A 19,993-nucleotide genomic window follows, 5' to 3' on the forward strand; every position below is an offset into this window, starting at 1 on the left:
GGTTACTTAGTCTGAAATTGAATGAGTGACACCAAAAGTGCGTGAATTTGATCCCAGCAGTAGCATCCACACCTGAAATTCTATCCACAGCACTGCACTGAGGCTGTGTTGGAGTTTTGATGTGATGGGTAGCTCTGGCATAATTCAAGGTCGGTTCTTCTCCAAAGCCAGCAAGTGACAGGTGGGAAGGGAGGGGGATGGGCCACCATGGTCCTTGACCACTGCTTCATAACCTATGATTTATTATCATGTCTCTTGTTACAGTCACTGCCTAATTATACCGTATTTTTCGCCCCATAGGACGCACTATTTCCCCTCCAAAAATGAAGGGGAAATGTGTGTGTGTCCTGTGGGGCGAATGCAGGCATTTGCTGAAGCCTGGAGAGCGAGAGGGGTCGGTGCGCACCCACCCCTCTTGTTCTCCAGGCTTCGCGCAGATCTCTGCAAGCCATGGGAGCCCGTGCTGGGCTCCTGCGGCTTGCAGAGAGTTGGCTGCATGCCGAAGGCTGGGCGCGCTGCGCTCAGCGTGCCCAGATTTTGCGCGGCTCTCCGCAAGGCGCCGGAGCCCTATGCTGGGCTCCCGCGGCTTGCGGAGAGTTGCCTGTTCTGGGGGCTGGGGTCGGGGGAAGCTCGGGCTTTTTTTTATTCCTAAGAAGCTTGAATTTTTATGCTAACTTTAAAAAATTCTGTTTTGACAGTTCATACTTCGGCCAGTACAGATTCTAGTACATTGAAAGTTGTAGGATCAACCAATTTACCAGGTATAAAGTAAATATTTTTAATTCATTCATGTTAATCTTTTGAAGTCTTTTGAACAATGAAAATGTTATGGCTGGATTTTAAAATACTGTTTTCTTTAAGGTCAGTTATACTATTTATATGATTATTCTGTGACACTAAGACTGCCATCCTAAACATCTAACTTGGGAGGAAGCCCATTGAACTCAGTGGGACTCATGTCTGAGTAGACATGCATAAGATTGCCATGTTAGAGTGGTATTAACTATTGCAGAATAATATACTTGCCGAAAATAATTCTAAATTTTTAAAAATAGTATTTAACTACATTAAAACTTAGAAGGAGGGAGCGTCAAAAGCATATTCTTGAACAGTGCTGCTTTCATTTGATAGGTGGCCAAAGCAATATGGAATGATATAAAAAGGTGTTTGAAGTTGTACACGTGACTTCATATTTTGACAGAACAATTACCAGATTTTCCCTGTTTCCCCTTTAACGTGTACACATTTTTTTACTGCTACTTGTGTCTACTTCCCTCCCTCTCTCTCTCTTTTTCCCCCCTTTCTTTTCCTTCTCCTCCTGCGATGAGGCTACATTTTAATATTTTAATGTTCCATTATTTTAATGTATTTTCTTTTTGTTTTTAAGTTGTAACCATTCATCTTGTTTTTATTATTGCTTGTAAGCCGCTCTGAGCCCGGCCTTGGCTGGGGAGGGTGGGGTATAAATAATATATTATTATTATTATTATTATTATTATTATTATTATATGATTTAGAAAGTCTTGGTTTTATCTTTGTTGAGGGTATGTAGGACTGGATCCAGTTGGCTTTTTAGCATGTGCCATTAAGCATGTTCAAACAGTTCTGAGTTTGTAGGAGAGCTGCCTATGTGTTTGTATCTTAAGTGCCAGGAGGATACAGGAGCCATGAGTGGAAGGGAACAGATGCTAGAAGAGGGGAAAGGACAAGACCAGGAAGGTAGAAATAAAATAGACAGGCTGCAATTAGAACCAGAAAGGAAAGAGACTGATTCTGGGAGTAAGGGAATATTGCAGAATAGCATGGGCTGGTGAATGGAACTACTATGCTATGGACGTTTAGATGTGGGTGCAGGGAGAAAAGCCATACACCTAGGAAATAAAAACAAAAAAGGGGTTCTTGTGAGAAAAAGTCATCTCCTAGCCCTTGGAGTAAGGGTTTCACCAGGCAGTCTCTGAGGTCAAGAGACTATTTGAGGTTCTGAGGATCCTGGGGACATGGCAAAAAAAAAAGGACACCAGGGTTGGCACCTTCTAAATATGGAGCAGAATGCACAAGAAAAGGTGAAGATGCAACGTACGGCTTGAGAATTAATCTTGCAATCAAAATACTTTTCTGTTTAAAGCATAACCTTGTTTTTATTAGTAGAGTTCCATTGAACTTTTGATGTACTTTGCTTTGCCTACAATTGATGATTAAATTATACTGTATTTTCAGTCAAAGTATACGTCAGGTTGAATCATAACAGTCCACGTATTTTATGTGTAACAAAGCGCCTGAGAAATTCAGAATTGATCGATCCAATATTTCAGTGGCATGGACCTGGAGGTGACCTGGTTACAGGTAAGGTTTCTTACTCTTTTAAGTCCAGCTGGCTGCATTTGGATGTTGTACTAAACTGTTTAGTGAGATGTGACTGAGCCATGCTACTCTGTATCCAAACCTCTCTAATTGCTTAGAATTGAGGTAAAATGACACCACCCACACACACCCTGCCCCCGCTTGGAAAAAGAACTCAGTGTTTCAGTAATCCCCCCCCCCCCCGAAAAGAGATAAATTCTGGTTAAATTCTGTCTGGGGTCTAACAGTGAATTTTAGGGGTAGATTCTAAACTTGAGGTGGTTCTGTCAATTTTGTTGTTTTTGCTTGAAAGGTTTGCTGCTCCCAAGCACACACCTTTAGCTGCTTGTTCTAGGGAAGGCTTGACATCTGGCTAGCAGCTTTTACATAATTGATGGGGGTGCTAGTTGGTTTTTTTTTTCATCTTGTGTACATTCTTACCAATGAAAAGTGAATTATTCTTTGCATTTTTCCATTGTATGGAATCAAATATAATGTTTTGGAATTTGAAGGTCTGTAGACTATTAATAAACTTGAACTGACCTACTTCAGAGTGAAGACTGAATTGGATTCTTCTGCCCTTAGCAATGGAGTTGCATAAGTGAATTGTATTGGCTGAGCTGGATTGGCAAGGCAGTGGCTGGCTTCTCCGAAAGGGTATGGGAAAATGTGATGCTAATGTTCAATACTAAGATGAAGGTCTACCAGGCTTTATCAAGGTGTTGAGCACATTGCTTTATGGAAGTGAGTTGTGGACAACTTAAAACTTTCAGGAGTGATGCCTCAATGCCTTCCACATGCGCTGCGTCAGGAGGATTTTGGGTGTCACAAGGCAGGACAGAATTCCAAACAAAGATGTGCTTTCCCAAACCCAAATTCTGAGCATGTTTACACTCCTCTCTCAGTGACATCTCCGCTGGCTTGGTCATGTCCACAGGATGCAAGATGGCGGGATCCCCCAAGGACATGCTTTTGGTGAGCTGGCCCCAGGCCCATTGGCAAACCAACTCTTGAGTTACAAAGATGTCTGCAAACTTGGCATGAAGCCTGGCAACATCAATCCTGCCATGTGGAAATCCCTTGCAGAGGACTGCAGTACCCGTAGACAGTCAAGTTGTGGACCATAGCAGTGACCAGAGGAGAAATGAGCACTGGTGGAGCATAGAGAGAAGAAATGCCATGGTGCATCTGCAACAGCACAACTGGATGCCTTCCTCTACCCCAGCTGCAGCAAAACATGTCTCTCCTGCATCACTCTCTACAGCTACAGCAGGTGCTGCAATCTCCCAACAGCTTGACCTCACCTGCAAAGGTGCACTCCTCCCCAGACAGATGGATGCCAACAACACGACAGTTTCATTTGCTTGAGATTTATTTGAAAATAAAAAAACCCAGTAGCCAATAATGGCAGTGAATTGGTGTATAAAAAGTTTCATTCAGTAATTTGGACTCTCAAAAGCCTTTCTTGTACAGAATATGTGCAATTCTAATGATTTCTAATGGTGGAATTGCAAAAGCAATTTTTAAATATGCTTTAGTTGTGTCTGGAATTTCAAGGCGGAGGCTTTGCTTCTTTTTGGATTTTCCTTCTCCCAAGAGACTGAGGCCTAAAGCAACCTTAATGTGTCAGAGATCATGACTGTATTCACATGGATTAAAAAAATAATTATTGTACAATAGTTTTGACTGATCTTTCTTTAAGCTTGCCCTTGAACTTATTTTCTGCTCTCCCTTTAGGCCAAACAGAACCTTCTTGATATTCCAATAATTACTACTAAAAGTTTTGCAACTAAAACAGCTTGTTTGTTTGTTTGTTTGTTTGTTTGTTTGTTTGTTTTCCTTTGTCCCATACTTCCTCCTGAAAGACCTGTGCTCAAATGTTCATTGCAATCTGCAGCTGCATAGTACTGACTTAGATTCCTCATAGGAATTAAATGGTCATGTCAGAATGTCTTGATTTCCATGCTAAGTTCTGCCCACCCCAGTCCCATATAATGGGATTAAAGTGGCTGTGACTCTTGTTGGATCAGCATCTCTGCTTGCTTAGCTATGGGTTGTATGTGCTGGACCTTCAAATTCTACTTTGTATTGTACCAATTTGAATATTGAAGGTTTTAGTAGAAATTGTAATCTGAGTTTGAGTTCTTTCAGTTCTTCATCCAGTGGGATACAGGACAGTTTGAACCTACACTTCCTTGAGAGGGCTTATCAATGTTCTAATAATATAGGATTGTCCAATAAATCGGAACAATGATACTTTCTGGGCAGAAATCTCAGCTCAGTATTCTTGGAGAGGCATCCTGGGAGAATGTCATGAGTGAAAGGATGTCTATTAGCTCTATTGTGTTTATTTGAACATGGTAACGTACTGTCTGCCTATTGTGTCCCCACAATATTCATTTTCATTTTTTATCTTTTTTATTTATTTATTTTATTTATTTATTTTTATTTTTATTTTTTTTAATTTTATTTTATTTATTTTTATTTTATAGAATCATAGAATCATAGAGTTGGAAGAGACCACAAGGGCCATCGAGTCCAACCCCCTGCCAAGGGGGTTATTAAATTGATTTTTTTATCTTTATTTTTTATTTAACATTTTATTAAGATAATTTCAATTATAAAAAGATAGAGTGAGAAAAAAGTGAGAATAAAAAAAAGAAATAATACTCTTACATTACCATACATTAATATTCAAATGTGTATATTCTTATTATCCTAATGTACATATAATTGTCAGCAACCTAATATATTCTGTGTAAACTCATTCCAGATTTCATTGTATTTATCCAAAGAAAGTCTGTGTCTATAAGCTGCCTGTTCATATGTTGCCAATGTTGTCATGTTGTCCTTGATTAAGGGGAATCATATTCTTTCATTTCATCAGTACCAGTCTCTTGGCCACCATTAGGGTGCGTAGGATCCATTTTTGCTGTTCTGTTGTCAATTTCGACACAATGGGTATATAAGAGCACCTCTGAAAATCTTACATTTTCCCATAGTGTCTTGTTTATATAGTCCAGCACATTTTCCCAAAACTTAGTAAGTGTGGGATATAGTAAAAGCATATTGTCAGGGAACTGCCATCAGAACGAGAGACGGAGGCAGGGCCACCCAGCGATGCCGGAGAGGGGACGAGCAGGGGGGAAGGATTTCAACGTAACACCCATAGAGAAGAGAGGGAGATGGAGGAATTGGTGACAGGGCTCCAAGACCCTTCCCCCGACGATAGTGGAGAGAGCGCTGGGACGCCCCTGCCTTCCCCTTACTTGCGCAGACGCGTTCCGCGCAGAGAACATAGGAGGAGACGGGGTCAAACAGCTTTTATGCTGGAAGAGGTTCAAGAGACGCCCACTCTCGGATTCTGCAAGTGACTAACAGGTCACGGAGGGCGAGCTCCGACTCTGGGCATGGTTGGGGCAAGCAAGCTAACTGAACTGAAGTAAGGTTACGCACAAGTAACCCCTAACACCCATTACACATATGTTTCAAAGAAACATTTGATAGGCCTTTCTTATACAAGTGTCAGGGTGTTCAATAGATTCTATGTAGTAGTTTATGTTGTGTAAATCTTAATTTAAGACCCACTGATACATCTGATACCAAAGCCAATACATTTTCCCATTGTCTAGGTAATAGTGAACATTCCAATTCTTAATTTCAATCATTTCTTAAGCTCTTCGTATGAAACATATTTGTTCATAATTAATATCTCTAAAAAGTAATCACTGACTTTTTAGTTTCAAATGAATTTCCATTTGCACCAAAAATTCAGGTGTCTCAGATGCTATGAAGGCTGCTGGACCAAACAAAGTTACTAAAAGATGTTGTAGCTGCAAGTATTGCCATTGGGCCACCTCTGGCTGATGGTGTTTTTCTCTCAGAGCATCGTACGTACAAAATTCGTCTTCCTCATCTATCAGTTGGTCCAGGGTCAATACACCTGCTATCATCCAGTTTTTCCACATTACCATCTTTTTTCCAATTATTAAAATAGGATTTTCTCACAGAGTAGGTTTAGCAAATGAATCAAATTTATTTTTTATTAGCGAATATATTCCAAATCTTTCTAACTGGCTTAATTGTTTCAAGATTTGTTGGAACTTTCAAATATTTTGATTGTAATATTGTCCACCCAACTAAAGGTGTTATATATTTATACTCCAACCTTGCCCATCTTAGGAGATTACAACCGTCAGCAGGTCTCCAGTGTTTGATACTTGTCAATAAATAAGCATGATGGTATAATTCCAAATTTGGAATTCCAAATCGACCTTCCTTAATTTGTAATTGCATTTTCTTCAACAATATTCTCAGTGCGTTTTCTGGGTATCCCTAGAAAAATAGTGTATGTGTGTTAAGCTGTTGTGGAAATACCTTTTTGGGTGGGGTATGAGGTATAGCCTCACTGAGTTAGGAATGTGTGTGGCCAGTTTAATCTTTATTCTTGAAAACTAATGAGTCCCATAGAAAAAGCAATATTCACAGAAATCTATACATATTTGTGAGATATTGGGACCTTAAAGTGTAATCACTTGTTCATGCATAATTTTACTATCCATGAGGATGTAGTTAGCCTTGGAATAAATATGGAAAGGTTGCGGTATGAAGTAAAACTAAATTTGTTACATTTTTTGAAATAGAAAATCAGACTGTGAAAATAACACCAACAGGAACTTTGCTATTCCGACACTTCAAAAATGAGTTCAGTGGAGTCTACACATGTTCTCTTGTTTTTAAGCCAACCATTGAACAAGATGAAAAAAGCTATTTAATCAAATATATCATTTATGGTAAGAAATTCACCTTCATTTCTGAACCATTTTTCCTTTTAAAAATAGTAGTGGATTTGTTGGAATTATGAGGGAAAATCAGTGCATAGTTAAAAATCCGAGTTGAGTTTGGTGATGTGCTTCAATGTCTTCTGCATTTCACCCTTAATGAGCAAAATCAAAACCATTTACATTTGATTCTCATTGATAGATAACACGTGGTATATCCCAAACAGATTTTCTTTAGTCTTCTCAATCAGAAGTTGGGGGTTACCAACCTGGTGCCATGGGCGTCATGGTGTCTGCAAAGGCCTTTGTTGCTGTCCCCAGGAAGCACTCTCTGACTTTTGAGTTGACAGGGAGCATATTCCAGATACCTGAATTCCTAGTTTTCCTAACTTTTAAGCAACTGAAATGAAGTTCATGTTTTATTGATTAGGAATGCAGGGGGGGGGGGCTTTTTTCCTTTGCTGTGGACTCCCAGCTCCCATTTGCGCAAGCCAACTTAGCCATTGATCAGGGATGACGGGAGTTCTGTAGGGGTCCCCATCCCTGCTATAGTCAGCACTTCCTAGAGATCTGGTTATTTTCTTGAATTAAAGTTTTGCTGCTGCTGCTTCCTTCTAAACTTACTATTTCATACTTTTCTATGAATTGGAGTGAAAGGAATTGAATTGGGCAGATCTTATATTATTGTGGCTCTCTATAGCAGCTGAGCAGCCCTGTGGTGCAATTGGCATCTGACCCAGAGCGTGCATAGGTGTAGAAGCCACCTGTCAGCAGAAATCTGAGCACGGTGGAACATTTCTGATCTGCTGTGCTCATGAGAAACACAGCTTAGAACCAACGCCTGTAATCATGGGCATGCTGAGTCAGGCATTATATCCATTGCACTGTGTCTGTTGGACTGCTCAGTACAGAGGTATTTTCAAAAGGTGGTTGAAATTACAATTACAGTTCCAATAAAACATTCTAAACAGATGCATCTGACTGCTTCTGTTTCACTCTTTTTTGTTTTGTGAAACCAATCATTCTTTTGTATTCTCTTCATTTTTAAAACAAGTTGTCTCTGAGATATTCTTATGTACCATTTCCCTTCAATTATCATTACATTTAGATCCTCCCCTTCCACCAAAGGAATCGAAGTGACATACATGGTCTTTCCTGGTCCTTCCCCCCAACTACCCTGTGAGGGAGGATAGGTTGACAGGTCATAACTGACTCTAGGTCATCCAGTGTACTTTGTAAGTAAACAGGGATTTCGGCTTTCCACTTCTAGTCCCAAACTCTCTTGACTTATCAAAACAGATTGGGAGATTGAGTTGTAATGTAGGCCTGGATAGGAAGAACTGCATGAACTCTGGATGATGAAGAAATCTTTGGATTTGTGTTTCTTGAAGAGCAGCCTTTATGCTGCTGCTAAACTTCTTTTGAAACTAGGGGAAGTTTCAAAAGCAATTTGATGTTCATAAGAAAAATAATAACCCACACGGCCTAACCACTTGGTTGTGCCTGTTGTAGTTTGGATCTTTGGTGTAATCTTTTGCTTGGATGGCATTTTCCAAGCCTCCGTGAAAACAAAAAGGTGTATAATAAAAGCATGTGTTTGTTAATCAACAGTTCAAAATGTAACTCAAATAATTTTATAATACCATCGATAAAAAGGGAAAGCTGAAATGTTAATCTTGTGTTTTTCTTCTGCAGCTTACTCTGACCCTAACTTTTACTATGAGTTTACAGCACGATATCATGCAGCTCCCTGCAACAGTATCTATAACACTTCATTTGAGAAGAAGTTGCTTCAGATACTGACCAAGCTTGTCGTTGAGCTATCCTGTGAGGTTGCATTACGCAAATCAGAATGCCATCATGTAAAAATGCAGAGAGCTGGAATGCAAAATGAAATCTTCTTCACTTTTACAGGTAAAATTTGTTGCCTTTTGAAGAATTGCTTGGATAAAAAATGTTGTGATACATGTATTAAAAATGTTTTACTGCCATCAGCCAGATACATGGAAAGGCACTATTTGTACAAATGCTGTCTGAAAAGTGTATATAATAAGTAACATTTGAATGCACAGTTGATACTGCATTTTTGGTAACTTTCCCGTTTTGTTAATTGATTGGATTATTTTAAAATATTTTGTGAATCAGAACATACTGTTTGAGATTTCAGTTGTTTCTTTGGAACAAATTTTTTAATCAGCTTTTAAAAACCACTTTCTCATTTATTGACCCATAATGGCCAGCTTCTCAAGCCAAACTATTCCAAACAGTGGGTTAGTGTGTCCACACATACCCAGAAAGGAGCTTGCAGCCATATTGCTCCTCAGTCCTAATTGTTGTTACACCACATGGAACTGTTTTCTGATTTGGGGCTCATGGGTAAGTTCTCTTCTCGCTAACCATGAGCTATAATCAAGGTTTGTTCCTGGTTACAGCTTGTGTTTAGCAAGGAAAGAGCGCAAGAAAAAGAAGATGAGCAGAACAGCTGCAAATTCCTCTCCAGGAGCCTACACACGTTTTCCTCAACCAGGGCTTAGCTAAGGTTGGTTAGGGTGAACCAAACCAAATCTTTGGCTACTAAAATAATAGTGATCTAGTTGCTCTTCAAAATGTAGACTTTTTAGTAGCAAAATATTGCAGCTTGTATCACAGACCATAATGGATGCCAATCCTGAAACTATTCCAACACTCAAATGTTAAAAAAAAGTCTCTGTGTTGTCACTGAAAATAGTTGGGTGCTCTTTCAATTTTCTGAATATACCGGAAATCTTTCACTCAAATAAGGTACAAATAGAGTTGCAAATTGAGTTGTTGCTTAAGGTCAGAGAAACAGAGAATGATGTTACTGACATGATACTGAAGAGTAATGTTAGTATGTCATTTTTATTGTACGGCAGCATTTTAGTTCTTAGTAGCAATAACACAGGGTGGTGGTATCAGTGCACTAAATGCATTGATTTCAGTGGGTCTATTCTGAGTATGACTGTTGGATATCACCCACAGTTTTTCCACATTTTTAAGCCATTGCAGGATTGGTGTATGGCTTTCAATTGATTTATTTTTTACGATAGCACTGTCTTAATTTCGTAGCAAGATCCATCTCCACAGTTTTGCATTATCACTGCTTTTAACATTCTAAGCTCTATGTCTGGGCTAGAGCAGAGTTAACCTATTTAACATCAGAATGGGCTTAGTCCTAATCAAAAGTATGTGGAAGGAAATGTATGACTATGTATATGTATTTCTTAAAAACAATGAAGATGAGAGTTAAGGGACTTAGAAATGTGCAAAAACACATTGAAGTTGTAAGTTAAGGTGTTAACTTTTGTGCAAAATGTTTTCCAGCAGGCATGGGAAACCACCCTGTGGGTCATACATGGCCCTCTAGGCTGCTTTCTCAAAACCATGCTCACCTGCCCCATACCTGGTGGCTGCAGAAAATAGGCTTGCACATCAGTCCAGTTCGAGCAGTATCCTCTCCCACCTCCAACTTTGATGGGTGGGCAAGAATACCCACCTCTCAATTACCGGTGGCGATATGATGCCAGATGATTGACAGGTGGGTGATCTCACTCACCTGTCATAGTTGGCCCACTAGGGTGGGAGAGAGAAAGAACTCGCCTGTCGGGCCCAAACATTTCTCCACTCCTGAAAAAGCAACATCCTTTTTCAGTTGTATGGGTATAAGAATATAATTGTAAAATCCCTAACAGTTGGTGACCCTTGAGTAAGAAATAGGGCTTTTTAAAAAACAATCAAGTGGTATATAAATAAATAAACAACAAAGATTTTTTAACTTCATAAAATTCCTGAGATTTATTAAGAAAAGTGACTTAAAGGTTTGCATTTAAATGGATGCAGTTAATGACCTTGGAAAACATGAATGCTGTATGTTGTGCAATGTGTGTTGCTTCCCTTGTAAAGCAGAACATTATTTTACAGTTGCTTCTTTAGATACAGAGAAAGGCAAAAGTGTGTGTCAGAAAAGTGCATGTGACGTCACAAGAAGATTACGAAAGGTAGTGTAGATACACCTTAAAGAAATAAAAGTCAGCAGAAGTTTACCATTGTTTCTAACTCTTCATCATTTAAAAAGGGATTGGAATGTTTAAAAAGGTAATAATGATGACCCCTGGCTTTGATGACTTCAAAGGGGGATGGGATGCATTCATGGAGGATAGCTTTGTCAACAACTGTTAGCTATGTGGAGCCTCTGGGTTAAAAGGCAGTAGGCCTCTGAATGCAAGTTTCTGGGAACTGTGGTGTTTAGTCTTTGTGTTCTGTTTATCAGATTTCCCAAGGTACCTAGTCAGGCACTGTAAAAAAACAGGGTGCTGGACTAGATAGATGTTGGTCTGATCTAGCTGTGCTGTTGCATTGTAAGGTTATGAGAAGATGGTTCCAAATTTCCTAATAAGTCCTTGCACCCTCAAAAAGTAGTTTTAGAAGCCAGTTGTTGACACACATTATACAGTAGCATCACACAATGGATTTGAATGCATAATGGAAGCATGTTCATGGAAGGAGGAAGAAATTACTTGCAGCATGTTCTCCATGGCTTTTATTGTGCAATAGTGGGTAAACTGAATGAACTACAAAGCTGAGAGAGGGCAGAATTTGCTTCAAGCTGAAAAGACTACAGGATGTCAGATTTTGCTCCAATGAAATGGTGGTTCTGACTGAAATCCTTTGCTTTTTCCCATAAAGGTGAATGACCACCATTCATCCATATGGAGAAATACAAAGCACTGAATAAGAAACAGCATAGCAAAAGCTATCCATCACTACAATTTTATCTGGCAGAGGTTCCCCAGCATACAGTCTTTCCACAAATATCCTGCCGGTCATAATGATGGACTTCTCACTATTTAGAATTTGTAGTAATATTACTGGCTATTGCTACTAATGAGGTATTTTTTCATGATATTTTCTAATATTAACTTGAGAGTATTAGAAAAACATTGGAAACCCAGAAGCTGTATCCACATACACAGATTAATTAAGCAAAGAATAAGATAAATTGAACTTATTCTTTGGTCTCTGTGCAGTCACACACAATGGCTATGATCAAGAAGACTCTGACCAGTGGTTTTCCTTCTTACTTAGGGAAGGGCAAAAGTCATCTCTCACATAGTACTTTGCATTTCAAAAAGAGAAATTTGTGAACTTGCAGGTTTTCTGTACTCCAAACAGCAATCCTTGTCTTGAAAAGGGCTTCCATCTGCAGATCAGTCTTCCCAGTGTGAGCCTACCCATAAGGAACTCTGTATTGAGCACTAGTGGGTGGAAACATATCACTCCTACAGTTATAGCTACATTTTCACACAGGTGATTAGTGCTGTCTCCTGCTGCTGGTTGCCTGTTGTGGGGCTGTGGGTGGAGGGGAAAAAAGAGTTGCAGGCATTGCAAATGGCACTCAGCCACCACCCTTCATGCGGAATGCAAGATTGGCACCTATGGCTGTGCATTAGGATCGCTAAACAGGGCCCATGTATAAATAAGCTTCAATTAGGTGCTGCGCTATGAACTAAACTCTTCCCGTAAGCTATGGTTATCTCAAAAGGTTGCTCTGTGTGTGATCGCACAGAAATGTAGACAAGAATTGTTCAGTCCCAGCTATTCAAGACCATCCCCACTTCCTTTGTGTGGAGAAGGTAAATTTGCTGGACTGAGTCCAACTTTACATGATTAACCAAACTGAACACCAGTGCTACATTAAATTATTTTGTTGCCTTGAGTTTGACTAAAGCTGTGCCTCCATGACCATTTTTATGCTCAAGTTAAATGCAAAAAAGATCCCCCCCCATCACTTACTATCTTAAAAATATCAGTGATACCTCTCAATGGATATCAATATATTCTGGATCTCTTCTGATCAATTGGCGCCCTTGGACTCTTTATGGACATAATGTGTGAAATGTATATTATGTATTTTAGGCTTTTTTTTATGCAAGTAAAATGTTTGGTATTTTTCAGTGGAAACTCAATAGAAATGGCTAAACATTTTGTCAGTGTACTTGTAGGCTATTGAGCAAACTGTCTCATTTAGCATTCAGAATGGTACCAACAACCTCTTGTGGCCTATAGACTAGTTCTAATAATGCCTGAATGGGACTTATGGTTTACCAGGGAAGAGGGAACGAAAGGAAATTCTTACCATGAATTTCTATTCCCAGAGATTCCTGGAGGACAGCCAGCCTTTATGCTGGGATGGCTCCTCTCCTCTGACTGAACAGGCAGGGTCACATAAAGATCCTTGCTGGGGGAGGAGTCATTCCATGGTCCCCAGACCAGCTGATCAAACAGGAAAGAACCCCTCCCCATACATTGCCACATTGCAGGTACTTTGCTGTACCCCACTTTGGTTGGCATCTTTCGTGACGTTCATGTCCACCTCAAATTCAAGAGTTTGGTTGTATCCCCAGCCATGTGTGACTCTCCCAGAGTGGTGGGTGCTGTCCTCCAGGAGTCTCTGGGAATAGAAATTAATGGTAAGAATTTCCTTTCATTCCCCAGAGGTTCCTGGAGGACAGCCTTTATGCTGGGACTACCTGAGCTTCGCTAACTAGAGGCATTATGGCTGTACCACCCTTTGCAGCACCTTCCTACTGAAGGCTGCGTCAGTGGATGCTCATTTGTCCAGTTTGTAGTGTCTAGTGCTCTGCATATGTCCAAGGCCTATATACCATATTTTTCCGTGTATAAGACAATGTTTTTTGCTAATGAATGAATGAATGTGTCTTCTTAAACACGGATGGTGAATGCAAATTAATGGCAGCAGCAAGCAGGAGATTGGCAGCGGCAATTGGGCGGGTAATTGGTGGCTGCAGCAAGGCCTGCTGGCGAGTGGCTGTGGCAAGGCAGGCAGGCGATTGATGGCTGCGGCAAGTGGGCAGGTGGGCTGTTTGGCAGCGAGTGGGCAGACAATTGGTGGCTGCGGCGAGGTATGCAATCAGCAGTGGCGGACAGGTGGGTGAGCGATTGGTGGAAATGACCTCCCTGACCCCAAAAAGCTAAACAACTTAATTTCTTAATTTTGGGTTAAAAATAATAGGGGTCATCTTATACATAGAGGGTCTTATACATGGAAAAATAATGTGTGTGTGTGTGTGTGTGTAGCAGTTGATTGATTGCAGCCCATTATTATATGCCGTTTCAGGAGTGCCTCATAATTAACACCAATATTCCAAATTAGTGAGGAACTGATCACAGATTATTCCGGAGACAGAGGTTCGTCCATGACAGGGACACACTTTCCAGGTCGCACCCATTCTGCCTTTCAAGGTGACAGATATGGGTTTAAGTGACACTGCAGGATGCAGTAAACTCCCGAGAACCTCCTGAGGAGCCTTGCCAGGAATTTACCTCATAAATCCTGTCTTTCCACTGCCTCGGAGAGCAGCAGAGCACGATCATCATAAATTGTGATGTCAGCTGGAAACATCCATGGCCCCATTGAATGCTGTTGATGCCCCCCCCCCCCGCCGCCGCCTTGGAATGTGCTCTCAGCCCTCCCAGGGGTCTTTTTCCCACTGTCCGGTAGACACTGAGATGGCTTCCTGAAGCTATCTGGAGATTGAGGAGGTGAAAACTTTACACCCCTGATTATCTCCACACTTGAATGAGACCAATAGGGATTCAGATTTCTAAAGACTGCCTCTTGTGGTACTTGTTGGGATATTGCCAGGGAGACAGGGGCATCAGGCAGGCCCCCAGTTGTCTCCGGACGATCACTGGTCTCCCGTGGAACAGCATCAGTCCATTAGTGACATGAGCCTCAGAGACAGTCCAAGACGCATGCACACCCTTTCAACAGTGTCTCCACAACGAAAGATTCAAGACAGGAGAGCATATTTACAGCTTTATTTAACATAGTTAGAACAAAGGAAAAACATGACTGCTTCCCTCCGTGTCCAGGAAAACAGCCAGAGCAAAAGAGAAAGTTCCTAGCAGACAGTGCTGGATGTAAATAGGCATGTGATACACAACAATCATTCTTGACTCTTTTAAGGTGGAACGGAACTATCCTAACACTACTACCTCTTGTGCCCTGTGGAATAGGGAATTAACCTTAGGAATGAAGGGTCTAGCTGTAAGACCACCTTGTCCTGGTGGAAGATGCATAACTGGGTGTCAGAGGATTGGGCTCCTATCTGAAACTCCTCACTGATGTGATCACAACCAGAAACACCGTCTTTAGGGTTAGTAGACAGGTATCTGTTGTTGCCAGGGGCTCGAAGGGTGAGCCTGTTAAGGCTGTTAGCACCCAGTTCAAATTCTAATAGGGGAGTCTATGCACTACTGGTGGGTTTTTCTGGTTCACCCCCTTTAGAATCCTACGGAGCAGAGGGTGGGTGTGAAGACAGAAAACTCCCCTTTGCATCCCAGGATGCTGCTCAGGGCTGCTGCTTGCCTCTTCACAGTATTGGTGCTGAACCCTTTATCCAGTCTCACCTGGAGTAATTCTAGGATGTCAATGACATCCGTAGCTGTAGGGTCCTTTTTACTCTGACCATGCCCCTCTAGGTAGACCTTCCACATAGAGCTATATGTTCTATAAGTCGAGGCCATGTGTGAAGCCAGAAGTGTTTCTAGGACCCTCCTGGGCTCTTAGTCTTCAAGCAGTTAGGTGGAAAGGCTCTGGGTCGGAATGGAGTAGTCCTTGCCTGAGTACATGTCTCCTGTTTGGTAGTCACCACAGAGCTGGTCTGGAAAGATGCAAGAGTTCTGGGAACCATGGCCTCCTCGACCAGTGTTGGGTGATGAGGATCATCTCTGCAGCTTGATCTTCTGGATCATTCTTGGCAGGAGACTGAATGGTGGGAATGCATATAGGAGACCCATTGGCTGTTCTGTCACCAGTGTCCATGCCCTGTGTTCCCTGAACTTTGTAATGTGACATAAACATTGCTGTCTGAGCGTTTTGTCCATGACTGGTTATCCAAAGAGCTGTGCTAGCTGCTGGAATACCTGAGGGTGTGTCAGTCTGTTTCTGATGGTTTGGTGGTTGAGCCAGTCTGCCTTTGTTTTCCACCCCAGTGACATGTTTTGCCTTCAGAGAAAGGAAGTTCCCTTCTGCCTATTGGACCAGACTTTTGGCCTCTTCCATCAGATCCCCCCAATAGTTCAAATATGCCTTGGCGGAAATATTGTCTGAATGTATCAGCAAGTGTATCAGCATCCCCTGATCATAGTTCCGAACTGCAGTATTGCCAAGTGTACTTCTCTCAGGGCCAGCCAATTTACGCTCATGTTCACTTCTGCTCTGGATCAGGTTCCTGAGCTGTGTGGCATTGCATGTGAGCTCCCCAGCCTGATTTGCTGACGTTGGTGGTTATGACTTTCCATTGGGCATTATGTAGGCCGACTCCCTTCATTAGTTTGGGGCCAGCTACCATTTCAGTTCTTCACACATAGACTTTTGAATTGCTATCTGCAAATGGTGTGCTGATGTGATGTGGTCCTGAAATGGTAGAAGGAACTGAAGAAGGGGGCGTTTGTGGAAGCATGCCCAATCCACCAATCCTTTGCATGAGACCATCATGCCTTGGAGTTGGGCCAGGAGCATGATGTCTTCTGTCTCTCATCTCTGTTGGCTTAAAGATCTGAGCTTCTAGATTTGTTCCTCTGTGAGGTGAAGACGGTATTTTTTTTTGGAGGCTATCTGTACTCCCAGGTGAATTATGTTTTGTGGGGGATTCGACGAGCTCTTCTCCATGTTTAGCATGAAGCTGTGTCTTCCGAGTGTGTCCAGTGTACTCTCAATATCCTTCTGACATCTGTCTCTTGTCAGGGCCCAGATCAGAATGTTGTATAGGTATGGAGGTAAGCCCCTAATGCTGCCAAGACCTTGCTGAATACTCTTGGCATGGACATGAGGCCAAAAGATAATGCCCGGTATTGCAGAGGTAGATTTCTGTAGCAGAATCTGAGGTGTTTCCTTTAGCTCTTGTGTATGCGGTGTGTGGGTCTGTCTTTGATAGAGCTATGGAGGCCGTCCAGTCCTCCCACTCTATCCCCTCTGAAATGGAGTTCAGTGTCTCCATCTTGAAGTGTTCATACTGGATGTGCTTGTTGAGCCATTTGAGATCTAGGATCTTCGGCACCAGAAAAAAATTGAAGACACCCCCACCCCTCTCCCTGCATAGGACATGCTTGATTGCTTGTACATTCATTAGGTGTTATTTTGCTTTCATGTATGCCTTGTGCTTCTCTGCTTTCTGCAAGCGAGAGTTGCCCACAAACTTCTCTCTTCTTGAAAACTGCAAAGGGTATCCTGAGGAAATCATACAGTTGCTCCATCAGTCCAGTGTTGTCCTTGCTTACTTGTGGGCAAAGTGTAGGAGTCTGCATCCTATCGGGGCTCCATTATTTGTTGCTTGGTGTCATTGAGCATTGCCCCCTTTCTTGGGGCCCTTGCTGAATCTTGCTGAGACACTGTTCCCCCTGCCTGATCGTGTCTTGGAGAGCCTGATCTGTCCCAATGTGAGCGGAAGGAGTTAGAACTCCACTTCCCTTTCCCTTGGCAGTGCTTTCTGTTTTGCCCCGGTCTCCACCAAGACCTTTCCCAGGGTGCCCCCCAATAACTTGCCAACTCCAAAGAGTGAATTGCCAAGCCTTTCTTGGGAACCGGGCTTAGCATCGCAAATGTGTAGATACCGATTCTGCCTCATGATTGTCCTGGCATTGTAACTCTGGCTGACATCTGCATGGCATCTCTGGAGGTGTTGGCTTGGAATGTAGATGCTATCAAAATCTAGTCTTTAATCTGCTTTATTATGTCCTCCTCAGAAGTTGATCTGTACAAAGCATTGTCACTCTGGTCATCTCTGAACTCTGCTAGGAGTGTCCCATTCTGAGTCACATTTGTAGAAAATAATTTGGGAGAGGTAGCACCAAGATGTGTGGCTGGCCGTCTGGGAAGGCATTCTTAGCTCCGCCTCCTGAGGTGCTGGTCCCCCCTGTCTCCTTCAGCTTGTCTTTGGGTAGTTCCAAAATCCTCTTCGCCTTGGCTACCGTGGATCAAAAGTATTCTGAGGTGAAAAGCCTACCCTTGGGTAGGGGGTGACTTCCATCTCCTCCTCTGAAAGCTCTCCCTCCTCCTCTGAGGTATGATCCAGATCATCTGATGAGACCAAGCCAATGCATTAGCCATCCACCTGCTACTCAAGCTGCTTTTACCTATGGCTTGTCACTGCATGACCTGCAGTTTATCTGCCTAGGCTGCTTGTTCCTGTGCGGCCTTCTTCCGGTACTGGGACTGAGGATGAGAGGGACTCCCTTGATACTGAGCACGTTGGTGATAGTAATGTTGAAAGAGATGAGTATGGGCTGAAAGGAGATGCCCTCTGTTGCCTCCTTCTTGAGCTATTGGTTTTCCTTGTGCCCTTTCTTCCCTGCCCCCTTCTCTCCTGCTGGTTTGGGGTGGGAATTAGTTGGGGAGGGGTGGTGAGTTTGCCTGTGCTGGAGTGGAGGTTTGGGTAGCTGATGCCAGTTGAGCCACTACTATCCCCTGAGCCCCCTGCGTCATTATTCCTCTTACCCAGGATATGAATCTAGGAAGCTTCTCCCCTGGCCATGTGGATGCTGCCCCATTGGGTCCTTGGGAACATTCCCTTTCTGATGGCCGTATCAGTGGTGCCTAGTACCTGTTTGAGTGGCCTTGGTAGCAGCTGGATCCTGTCGCCTGCTCTCCACTGCTATATCCACCAGCCTCCTCTGAGAGGGCACCCTCTGATGGTGGAGATTGGGTGCTGGGCAACGCCTCTTACCCTGTTCTCTGGCCTGTGGTGAGGAGGGAAGTGCATTGAGTTGGGTCCTTGTGGGCAAGGTAGGCCCAAGATGGTGCCTGCAGCTATGTTAGCTAATAAGGTGATGGTCATGGGCCACACTGCTCTCCTGCCCCTTGCTAGCCTCCAGATCTGCAGTTGGCTTGCAGGCGGAAGAAGACTCTGGGGTTAAAAAACAGTCCTTTGGTTTTGTCAATGATAGAGACTACGGCGCAGGCTAAACATGCACACGGGAGCTCCCTGTGCTAAACAAAACAGCTGAGAGGTGGGAAACACATTTTCAGTGGAGCTGGTGTGCGTCTCTCCTGATCGCTCTGTCCTACTTTGCTCAGTCCCTCTTGACCCAGAACACTTCTGCTACTCAGAGAGAGGTAGAGCTCTCCCTTGCTCTTGCAGGCAGTCTGAGGCATGGAAAAGGGGAGCGTCCCAAAATTCCCCTGAGTCTGCTCTAGTCCCATCTCTGCGGCATTGAATTGAGGCAGGTGAAAAAGGGAAGCTAAAGGAACAAAGCCTTGGAGGAGCAGGAAGACTGTAAAAGTAAATTAAATTCAGGTAGAATCCAAAGAAAACCCTCCAAGAGGAAAAACAAGTAACTCCATAGAAAGGCAAAATTAAATCCAAGCAAAGAAGAAAGGAAGTTTTTAGGGTCGCTGGAGAAGAAAGGAAGTTTTTAGGGTCGCTGGAGAAAAAAAGCCCACCTGCCCATCTCGAAAGGTAGGGACAGTCTGGGGACCGTGGGATGACTCCTCCCGAGACCCTGCCTGCCTGTCCAGACAGAGGAGAGGAGTTGTCCCAGCGTAAAGGCTGCCCTCCAGGAGCCTCGGGGGAATCATGAGTGCACAAGGCTGGAAAGGAATGGATGAGCCTTGGACTTGTTTATGCAATGTCAAACTGTAGAGCTACCCATAACTACAATCAATATTGTTTCAGTTAGTCATATAACACATTTATTTTTCCATGTGTGAAATTAATACATAAAAACAGGAAGGATAAATTTCAGATAGAATTTAGTTACAGTTAGAAGGTTATTTATTGCTGCCCCTTATGTTTTTCAGAGGAAAACTGAAACCATTGTAACTTTACCTT

The 19,993-nt window shown here is 42.5% G+C and overlaps 1 protein-coding gene across 2 annotated transcripts in view; it reads left to right on the plus strand.

The window, feature by feature from the left end:
- Positions 1-19,993, plus strand: part of ZPBP (zona pellucida binding protein) — a 34,925-nt gene that overhangs the window by 8,900 nt on the left and 6,032 nt on the right. Inside the window, exons 2-6 of one of the 2 annotated variants that reach the window (XM_083709685.1) lie at positions 699-761; positions 2,218-2,343; positions 6,984-7,133; positions 8,817-9,035; positions 11,061-11,137. In XM_083709685.1, coding sequence (XP_083565811.1) covers positions 699-761; positions 2,218-2,343; positions 6,984-7,133; positions 8,817-9,035; positions 11,061-11,137 — 635 coding nt within the window. The remainder of the gene's footprint in view (positions 1-698; positions 762-2,217; positions 2,344-6,983; positions 7,134-8,816; positions 9,036-11,060; positions 11,138-19,993) is intronic. The other variant, XM_083709686.1, reaches the window with a different exon arrangement.

This window comes from Podarcis gaigeae (genome assembly GCF_964106915.1).
Source record: "Podarcis gaigeae genome assembly, chromosome: 13".
Taxonomy (NCBI): Eukaryota; Metazoa; Chordata; class Lepidosauria; order Squamata; family Lacertidae; genus Podarcis; species Podarcis gaigeae.